At 38.9% G+C, this 13,947-nt stretch overlaps 1 protein-coding gene across 10 annotated transcripts in view; it reads right to left on the bottom strand.

The window, feature by feature from the left end:
• DST (dystonin) overlaps positions 1–13,947 on the bottom strand; it is a 295,384-nt gene that overhangs the window by 70,920 nt on the left and 210,517 nt on the right. For all 10 annotated transcript variants that reach the window (XM_085056610.1, XM_085056616.1, XM_085056608.1 and 7 more), the window contains 5 exons: positions 13,498–13,733; positions 11,719–11,848; positions 9,853–10,052; positions 7,938–8,433; positions 5,505–6,979 (listed from right to left, as the gene is read on the bottom strand). In XM_085056610.1, the coding sequence (XP_084912736.1) occupies positions 5,505–6,979; positions 7,938–8,433; positions 9,853–10,052; positions 11,719–11,848; positions 13,498–13,733 (2,537 nt within the window). The remainder of the gene's footprint in view (positions 1–5,504; positions 6,980–7,937; positions 8,434–9,852; positions 10,053–11,718; positions 11,849–13,497; positions 13,734–13,947) is intronic.

The following is a 13,947-nucleotide window of genomic DNA, read 5'->3' as shown; positions in this document are numbered from 1 at the left end:
TGCCATCCTGGAGAGCTCTTTAAGGCAGCTGCAGAGCAGAGCAAGCGTGGCGCGTTCCCCGAAGGCACGGCAGGTTTACATTCGGCAGGTCCCGACTACAAGCTGCAGCTAGCGGGCTGCCCTCGCCTCCTCCTCATTTCTGAAGCGCAGCTGCCGAGGAGCCGAGGGAAGGAAACCCCCGCCGTGCAGCGCCGGCGCGTCCCGCCCGGCGCGGCCGCCCAGCGCCCCGGCTCGCCCCGCTCCAGCCGCCGGGAACGCCCCGCTTCGCTCTTCAGGCAACATCTGCTACCGGCCCGCCCGCTCCCGGAGCGCCGCTCCGGGGGCTCCCCCCGGGGCTCCCCTCCCTCCGTCCCTCCCCGCCGCCTCCTTATCTCCTCAGCCGCCCGCGCCTTCGCTTCTCGCTCGGTGCCGCGCAGGGCTGGCGAGGGCAGGCGGCGGGGAGGCTTTGCCGCCCGCCCGGCGGTGACATCACTCCCGCCCCAGCCCGCTCCTGAGCGCCGGGGGAGCGCCGACACCGCTCCGGCCGCTGCCTTCGCGGGAGACACTGGGCAGGGAGCATCGCTTTAACCGCGCCCGCACCCCAGCGCCCCGGCTGAAAAAGCCGGCATTTCAATGGACGCTTCCACGCCAAAGTTACACCGAAACTTCGCCTGTGTATTATTTTAAAACAGAAATCCCCCAAACTCGCCTAATGTTTAGATTACGTGTTGGAATAGTCACACATTGCTCCACCTGACGCGCGAGGTGAGACGTTCAGTCCCGTTTTGACTTTTTTCACTCTGGTTACTGGCTCTGAGGCAAGAGCTCAGGGGGGCGTTGGCTAACAGGATAGCCACTCCTGGAGAATCCAGCTCCCGCTGAAAGAAGCATTAAAATACTGGGGGGGAAAGCCCTAACTATATCTGAATGACTTTTTTTTAATGGGATTAATTGCAGCCCAAAACCAGCCTATCATGACACAGATTTCAGGTTTGGACATTTACACCTTTTAAATACAGTTCAACACTTTGCACCTACACTTCTAGCTCATAATCACGGCGGTGAAGGGTTGGGAGACTCACAGGTAACTTGCCAACAATACCGGAGAGCTGCCATGAACACGCAGCTCCACTCCAGTAGAAGCCATACCCCTAATGACCTGAGCTGCTTGTGTCACAGCAGCCATTAGTTACAGGGACAATTCAAGACCTCAGTTTAGGGACAGCATATGGCACTTAGTGCTAAAACTTGACACGGTACATTCACTAGAATCAGCTTGCGCTTTCCGCATTAAGCAGCAAGCAGGATACACTGTATGCAAGAGATACAAACATACCACACTTCATGTTTGTTGATTTACTTGATAAACAGTCAGCTACATATCAAAACACTAAGGTCACGCCAGACAAATTCTCTTTTCCTCCTCTCTGATGAGCAGCCATATAACATTACAATTATGCCAAACAGATAATCACCTCTGGATTTTCTAGCAGAGAATATACTATAATGGTACAGATGCGAAAAGGATTTTTGATGCTTTTGATGCAAGGTCCTATCATACATGGTTACTTTTCCCCTAAACAAAAAAAACCAAATCTTTGCTGAATTCAGAAAGGGCTGCACGATTTTATAAGGGAAGTGTATAGCTGAAATTGGTCTGTATTTGTTCAACAGCAAAATTATTTTAACAGTAAAAAACTATTTACCATTTTTCACTGTTTCTGCTGAAGACTTAGGTATGACAGATGAGCAACTTTCAAAACGCAACTCAAAAAAATTAATAGTTGCTTATATTACTTTTGCTTTTCAATAGAGACCTTAACTGCAGTAAATCCCATGGAAGATTTTAGTATCTTATTCTAGAGTTTGTAAACAGCGCATGGGATATGCAACACTTAGCTCAAAAAGAAACTTGAAGAGAAACTTCTGATTATACATTCAACTTTATTTGCCTTCAAAGCAAAAATCAGAGGACAGACATCCTCTACATAACTAACAAGACATGTAGATGTGGCATTTAGGGACATGGTTAACTTGGTTAGTGGACTTGGCAGTGCTGAGTTAACATTGAACTTGACATTCTTAAAGGTCTTTTCCAACCTAAACAATTCTGTGATTCTATAACATAAGCCAATTAAAATCTTAATTCAAGCTCATTGGCAGGAAAACTCAGGTTACCTAAAAATTCCCATAAAGTCCAATTAGAAGGCAACCTCCAAAGGCTACATCTAATTTTATTCAAAAATAAAAGCAAAAATCAAATGAAACATACTCATGAAAGCTATAAAAGTGCCAGGCCGGTTTTACTAAGAGCAACACCTTTAAATTACAAAGAATTACAAAGAAGTACAAAGAATTGTGGAAAAGTTTCAAAAAGTAAAATAATTCAAATTTGGGTTCTTTCTCAGTTTCAGAGAGAAACTAGCAGCAAATGCTTCTCCAACTGCAAACATTCTAACACTGTGTGGCTACTCAAACCCAGAGTGTTTGGTTCAGTCCATTTACACAATTCTTTTTTGTTGTGCTTTTCAAGAATGGTGGCAGACTCAGTGTACCTTAACAAACCTAATTTACTGAAATATCCTTTCAGGACTAATCTACACACTGCATACAGAGTTTGGGGTAAAAGGTGTCTAACAAAGGCAAGTTAATTAGTATTTCTTTTTGTGTTTTATATTAATTGCGATAAATTCTTCATTTGATTATACTCTTCCTGAAGTGAAGTAAGAGTCATGGTTCTACTTTGAAATTAACTGCTCTGAAGACTTACATTTACAGAAAGCAAATTTTATAACTGCTTTGTAAATAAATATAGCTTAACACTGATGGCAACTACTTACAATTTAACACTGACAGCAACTACTTTCAATTTAACACTCTATACTGACTGGAATAAGTACATTACAAAGAAGGAATATAAATAAAACAGGTATGCATATGTATTTTAAATATATATATTTATAACACAACTCAAAGCCGGTTTAGTTTTTAAAAAACATTATGCGTTTTAATGTCATGCCAAGAAGGTGCACACAGCTCTAACTCTTTGTACATAAAAATTGGTTAAACCACAAAAACCACCTCTGGCCCATTACATGAGATTCTTCCCTGAAGAGAGTGAAGATTTCATGTTAATACATCTATTCCAAAGAACGATTCTTTTTTTGACTCTTGAGGAACTGAAGTTGACTGTAGTTGACCACACAGGCTAAAGACATAAGGAGCCAGACAGTGGTTTTGTGGCCACAGCCACATTTTCAGGTTGTGTGTGTTTGCGTACGTGCACAAACATGTGAGCAAACACACCATGAGTGGAGCAGGATTTGTGGGAGACAGTCTCCCTACAGTTTGCTGCCTCAGGTAGAACTGCTCTCTGGAAGGGGAAACAGTATAAACAGATTACCTACTGCAATTTTGATATGCCTCAGTAGCATTGACACAGAGTACTAGGAGAGTTGATGTCTATCCTCCTGCTCTCAATATCCCTTCACTAACTACACTCTCACTTAGTAAATTTTCCCATTCTGGTCTCCCTATTTCCTTTCTTCAAAGGCTGCTCACTGTTGTTTTATTTCTGCATTTGCCTTTCACTTATTTAAACAACCCCTTCACTTTTTCATCGTTCTTCACCTCCTGTTTAATGGCATTGTGTTTTTAATCATAAGCCTAAAATAGTTGCTTCAAGCAAAACACATTTCTAAGCTTATAAATATCTAATATAAATACAATCCCAGAGAAGACTTCTGGATATAAACATGCTGCTATCACTGTTTCCCTTTATGTCTCTCCAGGTTTTCTGGTCTTTTTACCACATAAGCTCTTGTGTTTCAGGGACACTGTCACCCCACAGGTCTGCACAGTTCTCTCACCCCCAAAATGTTCAGTTGCTGTGTTGTGTCCAATGCCCTGATGAATTGCAACACTGAGATAACACACAAGGAACTGGATTATCCTACCATACCCACTCATCAGGTTGTAACACTCCAGAAGCATTTTTCTTTATAATAAAATACATATATATATACAATTATTTGTATAAAATGTATATTAACAAAGACCTGCACCTAATTTTTGAAAATGAAAGAAATGTGGTGAAATCAGAGATCCAAAACTGGCTACAACTGAGGTCCTGTATAGCCAGTGTAAGCAAGAGCAATCACAGCAGGAGCTGTTGTTATTTTCCAATATCCAAAATGTTTTACTAACCATATACAAAGAAAAGCCATTTGTTTCTCTTTTAAATTGAGATAGACTTGTTGGGATAGACTGGCATACAATTTTAATCCTCCCAGTCTAATGGAATCTCCTCATAATGTAACTATTTGTTCAAGATTTTTGTCTCTATTTATGCTTTCTCAAAGATCATCAAAACTCACAGTAACTTCCATTTGAAATTCCCAGATGAAAGTTTACTGGTTCAATTTGCCTTTCTAATAGGGCTTAAACAAGCAAAATGCACCCTCTGTTGGCCCAGCCATGTAATGACTGTTTTCCAAGGTCATCAGATTTTTAACAGCATGGCTTATTGAATCCTGTATGAAGGTTTGGTTTCATCATTAAGTGTCAACTAATGTATAAGTCATACAAACATTTAAATCAATATTATACTGGAATGAAACCAAAGCAGTGCAGAATATTCAGTGCTACTATATAGCCGTTAGGAGATTTACGATCTTTTTCAAACACTGCTGACATCTATAAATCTTTCTGGTGAGCACTGGAAATTCATTTATAGTAACCTAAATCAAGCAAATATCTGTACTTATTTCAGTACCAAAGCTCAATTAACACTCACTATTACTGCAATGCGTTTTTTTGAGCTGGACATGGATTGCTAGTTGGCATATTAAAAAAGCTACATACAGAAGCTCCAGAGTGCATTTTGGATATGGATGCTACAGCAAACTCCCAATATAATAAAGGGATTCTTTTCCCTGGTTTTTTGCTGTTGTTTTTTTTTTTTTAATCAGGATGTTTCTAGGTAAGGGTGGAATTCAGTGAGGTAAAACTGGCCAGTGTAGCAGAACAGAAAACGTCGAAAGGTAACATCTTAAACCTACATATGCTGAAGCATACACCCAGGTGACAAAAAGCTGAACTACTCAGATGAGCAAAATGGGCTGGTATGTGAACACTGGAGTCTAAAATTCACATCACTGTGAAGATGGAAGTTGTGTAATACATGGTCATCATATAGAGGCAATATGCAATTTCTCAAAACCAGAAAAGGCAGATAGATTACAGAAGGTAACAAGATAGTGAAGAGAGGTGAAGAGGGAGTTGGAGTGCAGGAACTGGGAGCTGGAATGCAAAATTCCCAATGTCTGCCAAGCTGTAGCAAAGGAAGGCTTCTCTGGGGTATAAGATCCCCATTTAAAACAGATAAAAAGCATACAAGCAAAATAGACTGCTGTGAAACAAGACTCCTCTAAGGTCTGCACTTAACCAATCCCTTTCACTATGATGTTTAATAAAATGGTATTGTGGTAAAATATTTTATAATAGTAAGAAAGCAATCTTCCTACCTTGAATGTATTCAGCTGCTGATTAATAGTGTCTGTTTCCATTCCAACAGGACCTTGTGATTCTTCATGTTCTTCAGCTCTCCCAAGCAGAATGGAAAATTCTTTTAGTTTGCTGTAAAACTCCTCAACACGGCAAATAGTACCCTCCACTTGATCTTCCCTGGCTTTTGCCCTGTCTAGTAGCTTGTTGCACTGTTTATTTAGAGCTTCCAAGTCTCTCTTTATACCAACAAGATCAGGAGAAGCTTCAGCTTCTGTAGCTAGCATAATTTTACAGTTTTTATTAGCATTTTCATTATTCATTATAAGGTCCTCCAACTTTTTCATGAAATGTTTTATGTCCTCACTCTGTGATTGCAGTACCTTGAGATCTCTCCCCACTGGAGCCATGCTATCAAGTTCATCATCAAACTCTGCAAACTGGGAGAACATCTCTCGGATGCTGTTTTGGAAATGGCCAATTCCCTGAAGTTTGGTCTCTAGGAATGAGCACCTATCCTCAATTTGCTGGTTCACTGCACTGTATTCTTTCTCCAAAGATTCAGCTTGGAGCAAAAGGTCAGAAACACCTGCTGAATCAGAAGCTTCTACCACCAGGTCTTGGGCAAGCTTTTTTGCTAAATCAACATGAGGCTTTAAAGCTTGCAAGGCTTTCTGCTGGGCCTGCATCATCGTCAGGTGTTTGTTACTGAATGACTGAGGTCCAAGTGAGTCATGAGCTTCCAGATGCTCTTTGGCATTTTTAAGCTGTCTTTCAATTTCTCTGGATGATTCCTGAAACTCTTTCAGTCTTTGTGCCATATTTTCCAAGCACTCTCTCTTCTTATGTAGTTGTTCTGTAACCACATTCACATTCTGATTCAGCACCTTAGTTTCTTCTTGAATAATTTCTTTATCTGTTTGACTTACATTGAGCAAACTTTCAGCAGAATTATTTAATAGTTCCACCATCCCATGGTGTTTATCCAGGTCCTTCTGCCATGCCCTCACCTGAACAATAGAATTCTCTATTTCAACAGGGTTTATGCCAACTTTTAATTCACACAGGTTGCTTTGGCACTTCTCTATCCATGGCTGCAGATTTTCTACATGCTGTTTGTATTTGAGGGCTTTCTCCAGACAATCTGTTAATTTATCTTCCCTTTCTTTTATCTCTTTATTCATTTCATCCCAGTTATTTTTGAGTGTGGCAATTTGGGATTGTAACCCTGCTTTGTCAGCTCCTTGAGTCTTCTGCAAGATACTTTCTCCTTCTGCAACAATTCTTTCATATGAACTAATCTGATCGGTCACTGTCTTCTTAAAATCTTTCTGTTCCTCAATTAGTGATTGCAAGACATCAAGTTTGGCTGACACAGGACGAGCCTGGTTCAGCTCTTCTTTCTTTTTGCTCAGCCATGCCTGAAAGTCCTTAGACATTTGCTGGAACTGATGAGAAGTGGCGTAGGCTGACTGAAGCTGCTGAACATGGTTTTCTACAAAGGAGAAGGCAGCACAGAGGTTTGTTATCAGAACCTGCTAGTATTCAGTGAAAAAAATAATAACTAATATTGATTCTATTATGCATGATCATTAATGTAAAGAAAGCCAGTTCTTAGTATGTGGTGTTTGACTGGCAGACAACCAAGTTTCTTGCAAGGGACAGACTCATTCCTGTAATACAGCAGAGCAGTGAGGGCATTAGACATGAATCAAATGAGGTGAGCTTATCCAGTCTCTGTCTACATGAATCCCATTAGGGCAGGTTTTGGGGGTAAAAAACACACAATTGTGCTTCATGGTATTATGAAGTGTAAGCACAGGGAATATTAAGAGGTATAACCTAGTAGTGTCTAATTCATAGCCTACAGGCAATACATCTTCGTAGGGAGATTCTTTGAAGTTCCTTGTGACCAGAGGAAATTAAAAACCTCTAACTGAGGCTGCTGGGGAGAACAAAGTATGGTAACACTTGCCATGTATTACTTGCTCAGTTCTGCTGTTCACAAGGTAAGGAAAGGCAGCAGACTATCAGCCCCCTTCTGTCACAAACAGTTTCATACAATTACTACTGTGTTTCACTAAGCCATTAACTGGTGTTTGCCTAGGAATTATCTTTTTGGTTTATACTCTGCCCCTGTGAAGTTGTGTAGCTCAAGGAACAGCATCCTCCTTTGGTATTCTAATTCAGTGAAGATGCACCTGAAGGAAGACATGACAAAAGCAGCTTTGCTATTTTACTCCAAATTCTCTCACAAACTATTCACAAGAGATGCCAAGCATTGCTCTTACCTTTTCAAGGTAAGGAGTTTCTTCTAAATTCTAATGTACAACTGCTTGGGGGTTGGACTGTATAGAGAGCTGGCACCAATCTCAACTCATTCAACACCTCTATCACAAAGTTTTGCCATACTTCATGTCTTAGTTACTATTTTTCTTTAAGTAAATACTAACCTGATTTTTGCTCAATATCCTTAAACGATTTTAAGATGCCGTCTAATTGTCTTGTAAGTTCTGCTTTCAAATACTCTTCCCCAACCAGTGTTGACAGCTCTTCACAAAGAGCTTGGGCTGCATTTATATTCTTCATTTCCTGTTCTATTTCCTCCTTCATTTCTTTAGCAATTTCCAGCTGTTGTTTCACAGCATCAGGCTGTGTACTCACAGCCAGGCTGCTGCTTAGTTTACTATCCAAGGCACTTAGCTTATCAGACAGACTTCTGAGTAAACTTTGATACTCTGTGCTTTTCACAATGGCTTGGTCAATTCTGTCACATCTCTTCTTCAGCTGGCTGGTTAGACTGTCCCACTTTTGTGCCACAGCTGCCAGTTGCTCTTTTACAATTTCATGTGATGGTGGATGTTCCCCAGGTCTCTCCAGAATCCGCTCCCCAGCCATAGTTAACTGCTCATATTGTGGCTTTCTGGTGTCAAACTCTTTGAGCAGAATCTAGGAATAAAGGGAGTTTTTAAAAGCATTTACTTCATGGAAAAAAAGTGCTTCTGACAAAAAATCACGTAGAATTTGTTGTAACTAAGCTCTCTTATTAAGTGTATCCAAGGTTAAAAACCAGTGAAATAAATGTGCCTTGTACACAAACTGTGTTGTTTCCAAGTATTTACATCAAAGAAACAGAAAAAATGAGGTGAATTTACATATCATCTAATGGAAATTCAACCAGGAGATACAAGTAAACAAGTGAACAATGAATTCTGCTAATACTACTGTATTTATGTAACTACACCAAGCAAAATTAGCGCTGTTTCGTTTCAAGCAGTGTCGTCTTTCCTGGACAGTTTTGATATTTGTCTTCAGATAGAACTACAAAGAAGGTGTATTCTGACATAATATTGCAATGTATTATTATAGAAGAGAGACTATTTGGCTAATTCACAAAATGACTGAATGTGTAGTGTAAGACCTTTAAAATTTGTACCACTGGTTCTCTATTTGTTTGGTTTTTTGACAGTAAGTCACAGTGCTTGCAAAAAAACAGACAAATATAATGGTTTTACTTTACAGAACATTCCAAACCCTTTCTTTTTAAGTCAATTAGGTTGAACTTTTAAGGACTTTTAAGTGATATGTGATAGTCTTATGCCATCTGTCTAGACCTCTGAAGCACTTACAAACCAATATTGAGTCATAGCATTTCACACAGTATTGAACATAGTTCATGTGTTAAACACTTCACTTTAAACAATACTGATATTAAAGCTTTAATAACATATTTTTCAAAAACAAATAATTTCCCATCAACTTAGAATAACTGGCAGCAATAGGAACATTTGAAATTGAATTTTCTACCTTCTGCAACCTCATCTGATTTCACATTTAGTTTCTTTTGTCTGCAGTGTGCTGTGTTGTTGTGAGTAACTTACTCCACCTCTTCATTATACTCTTTCTTCTCTTTGACATCCTTCGCCCCACATCTATCCACAGTACTGCATTTCACTTGCCTTCATATTTTGTTAGCTACTGTCACAGTCAAGGGAATAAAATCCCAAAAAGCTAGTTCTATCCACAGACTGCATATGAGGAATGACAGTAAAATATCAAATTAATAAAATTCAAAAGGACACTTTCATTCCACTACAGAGAAACCACAGTATGGCCAAAACAAAAAGATGTATCAGAGGATCAGTGTCTCCTCAACACCTTTCTTTACCTGTTCTGATCTCTTTTCGCTCTTATGATAATTTTTTCTTGTAATTGCTGTAGTCAAATATGACGTAAACTGACACCTGAAGATAAACAAATCTAATGGCTTATACTAACCATGCTCTACTCTAGATGCAAAATAGTACTCTGCTAATAGCAAAAAGGCAGAAGAAACTTAAATCAATAATATGTGTTGGCACTACTCACCTGAACCTGTTGCTTTTGTGTATTCAGCATATTAGGATCAATTGATAATGGCCCCAGCACACTGACCATTAGCTCCTTTTCTACAAGCCAGTGCTTTAGCTGAGCTTCTGCTGTCTGGAACTGGGTCAGGTAATTTGAAGACTCCTCCAGTTTTTGTTGTCTCTCAGACGTAACTTGATTGAGCTCTTTCCATTTGGAATCTAACAATGATAATGTTAACATATTGCATGCATGTTCTCGCAGATGGGTTGTGAGACAACAGACTATATATGAAACATAAACAGAGCTCTCTCATAAGGCTTCTTGCTGATTAACTCCAGATGCCTTATTGCAGTGACTCTGCAAGTAACATCTTTTAAAAGAAGTCAGACCGACATACACTTGTGTAACAGTCAGCCACGAGCAGAATTTTTAGAGCAATGAATATACAACGTCTAATAAAATGGATTAGAATATTACTAAACAAAATATTCCCAAATTTAGACTTTGATCGCAAATGACATAGAAGGCAAAGGGTTGTACTCAGTTATACATCAGGTGCCTGATTTAGATAGACAAATCTCCCTGCTTAATCAATGAAAAAGCCCCATACATTTTCAAGGGTGAGCAGAAGCCCAAAATTAGGCTTCAACTTGGAACAGCCCTCTGAAAAAGCCCGACCCTTTCAAATGTGTGTATCATTCATGAGCCTGTGGAGTATACCTGCTTCATTTAGACATCTAAACCAGGTACCTAATGATGGGGAATGAGAATACTTCTGCACACAGGTATTTCAAAAGCACTGTGTGAGCTTCGGTTCACGCCTATGTCAGTCTGTGGTCTTTTCCACTATGGCAAGTGGCTTCCAGAGCAGCCTTTGAGTCTTACAGGCTTGTAACTTCCCTCTTCCCCTCTGTGATATTGTCAGGGCTTGCTCAGTCAGCTCTGGTATTTTGCTAACTCTTCCGTTCTCTGATTTTCATCGCTGTTTTTTACAGTTTCTTTTGCTGCTTCACAATTCTCTGCTCATTCCATATGAATCCCCTTTCAACACTACTAAAGGTCTGTTGGAAACCTTACCTGCTACTTAAACTTTTCAGAGTTTCACTTACAAGCAGGACAGGCTGGAAAAATTCTCAGGTTCAAAATTACTTTTGGTGTAGTGAAGGAAATGCCTATCACTATGAAACAAGATTGATATATAATGCTATTGACCTATAATTTATTTAAAATATCACTAACATAAAAAGAATTTTTAAAAGCTCCTGACAATTATGCACTGCAATATCTCAAAATCTATTGACCAAACATGGTCGTTTTCTTTTTTTTATTGGCTTTTTTAGGTTAGTTAGTTTGGTTTTTTTTTTTTTGGCAAAATGTATACAATCAGTTTTAGACAACTAATTTTTAGTTTTAAAATCAGCTAACTGATTTTAGCAAAAAGCAACCAAACCCAAAAAAATGCCAAAAGCCACAAGTTCACGGGCAAAAAAACATGCTAAAGAGCACGACCAACAACTCAAACCATTCTTTCCATGAAATTAGAATTAGCTTAATTTGTTATATTTTGTAAGAAGAACAAAAAAAATATATCTGGAGCAGTAACTGGCCAGTCAAGTTTTAGCTGCACATGATTTGAAAAAGATAAAGCCTCTCAAACAGAGTCAAGCTATAGCCTCTGCACTAATACAAATTCAAAGGCCATGGACATCACATGAATTACTTCAGATCTACACTCTTGCAAACGGAGTTATTTCCACAGAATTTAAGAGGTAAGAGGCAACAAAGTATTAAAAATATTAGTTATTGCTAATAAAGTTTAAAAATATAAATTAATAAATTAACTTCCAAATCAGTCTGAGATATAATAAAGCTTTATTGAAGTACCTATTTTATCCAATGTTTGTCTCCACCTAGGTGCCTCAGGAGAGTCAGGGTTCTTCTCCAACAGCTCTGTAATTTTGTCCTTTAGTTCCTGCACTTTATTTGCACTTTGCTTTAATTCAGTTTCAAAAAGCTGAAAATTTAAATGACAAATAAATAAGTACTAAAGAAGACTGGTAAAGTTTGCAGTCCATAATACTGAGGTGCCAAACATAAAGATAAAAAAGAAATATCTAGCCTGTATATACTACTTTTCTGCTATGAATCTCAAAACACGTTATAGTGACATATGTCACTAGCCAATTTTTTTTGTAAGAGAGAACCTGACACATATAAACTGTATTAATAATTATTGTTTAATTTGAACAAGTGACAGAACTAGTAGTATCCAGATAATAAGATCCACTAGGTCCCATCACATTCACATATACTTGGACTTTCTTTATGTACAGAAGGCAAACTGACTAATGCACAGTACAGCTCACAGCAGAAATAACCCAACTAGCATCAACAAAGAGGAGCATGGTGTGGCCTCATTTACCTCAGTGAACGTCCTGCTTCAGACAGACTGTTTTTTGTAGATCACCTAAACCCAGAGTTTAAAGAGAATCAGAGTTTTAAGCGTAGACCTAATAGAAGACTGAGATATCCCAGCAAATCCTAATTAGTGCAGTTCTTGCAGACTGAAGTGAACATTTCTTATATGCCTGGCAAAGGGGTCTTATATTAATGTTCTTAAGAAAAAAAGCTTGCCTCATGGAGCCGCTTTTTAATTATCCAAGACTCACAAAAATAAACACTGAACAAACTGTATTTGATTTAGAATTTCTAGTAGAAGGTCCAACTGCCTCAGATGACTCTTGCCTGTGCATTCATTCGGTTTTCCAACTATTTGTGAATACTTTTCTATTACTACACTGCAGGTTGTATGATCATGTTAGCTTTGCACATTCTCTGTTAAGAAATAAAGAGCTGGTTTTCTTTCACACTTAGTCTGAATTTTAGGATTGAATGTTATCCAACTCTGAGGAAGTTGGTAGCTGTTCAGGTTAATTTTTAAGGGTGACCCACCAAATATAAAAGAAACTCAGTTAAATCAAATTCTGTCTTTGTTTATACACAACCACAAGCAAGAAAAGAATTTTCCCTATCCATTACATTTCCCTTTATAGATGAACCTTACATGTGTAAATATTGTCCTTCATTGCTAGGGAAGCATATGTCTCCAATGCTGAAACAGGACAGAAGCTTACTGCTGATTCATTGGTTTTCTCATATCAATTATAAAGGGGGAAGGGGGCTGTTGTGTGGCTATATAACTTAACAAGCATGACAGGACTGCTGAAGAGAAACACTGCCTTGGACGAGACATAAGCCGCTGCAGCTGCAGAGACCAGGAGGTCTGTGGAGTGTCAGTGAATCAGCAGCTGCAGAAACAGCTTTTGGACAGATACAGCCCTTCAGATATTACAAGTAATCTATTATATACCTCTAAACCACTAAGATCAAAATAGCTTATTGCATAATCAATACAGCCTCACCTTTTCAAACTGTCCACCAAAATTACTGTTGTTTTCTGACCTGCAAAACTCATTCTCTCTGACATAGTGCTCCTTTACTCCACTGACACAGTTTGCCAGATTTGCTCTAAGCCTGACTAATATGCTTAGTAGGATCATTTAAAAACTCTCTGCAACATAAAGGTAGGCTGAGATATCAGTTATTTCGTAGCATCTGCCCAATAACTACAAGAAAAAGTATTTCTTTGAAGGCACAAAGTACCTTATGTTGCTCAACTTGGGCTTTAACCGCTTCACTATCTGTTGGAGCAGCTTCCCAGTCTGATGCAGTTTTGTCCATTTTTTGCAACCAATGCATCATTGAGGCTGATTCTTCCTGAATATTTTGCATTTTTGAAAGCATACTTTCTAGTTCTGAAATCTTTTCATTCAATAGAACTCCCAAATCTTCATAGCTGTGATTTACATTAGATATAGCTTGTTGAACAGTTGTCAGCTCTGTAAAGAGAGGTGCATGAAAAATGTTTTAGAAGTTACAAGCCCTTGAAACAATATTGCATGGACTAACAGTCCCCCAAAGAAAGAAGTTGCTGAATATGTTAGCATTATTTCCAATCCACTCTGAATGTGGCAACACTACATCTGAATGAGCTAACACAAGTTCCTTTTTGCAATAGCTTCTTGTTTCACAGAATCATTAAATCAATACATA

This window comes from Lichenostomus cassidix, chromosome 3 (assembly GCF_008360975.1).
Source record: "Lichenostomus cassidix isolate B80296 chromosome 3, HeHo_3.0, whole genome shotgun sequence".
Taxonomy (NCBI): domain Eukaryota; kingdom Metazoa; phylum Chordata; class Aves; order Passeriformes; family Meliphagidae; genus Lichenostomus; species Lichenostomus cassidix.
The sequence above is the reverse complement of the archived record's forward strand: the minus strand, read 5'-3'. Positions and strand labels throughout refer to the sequence as shown.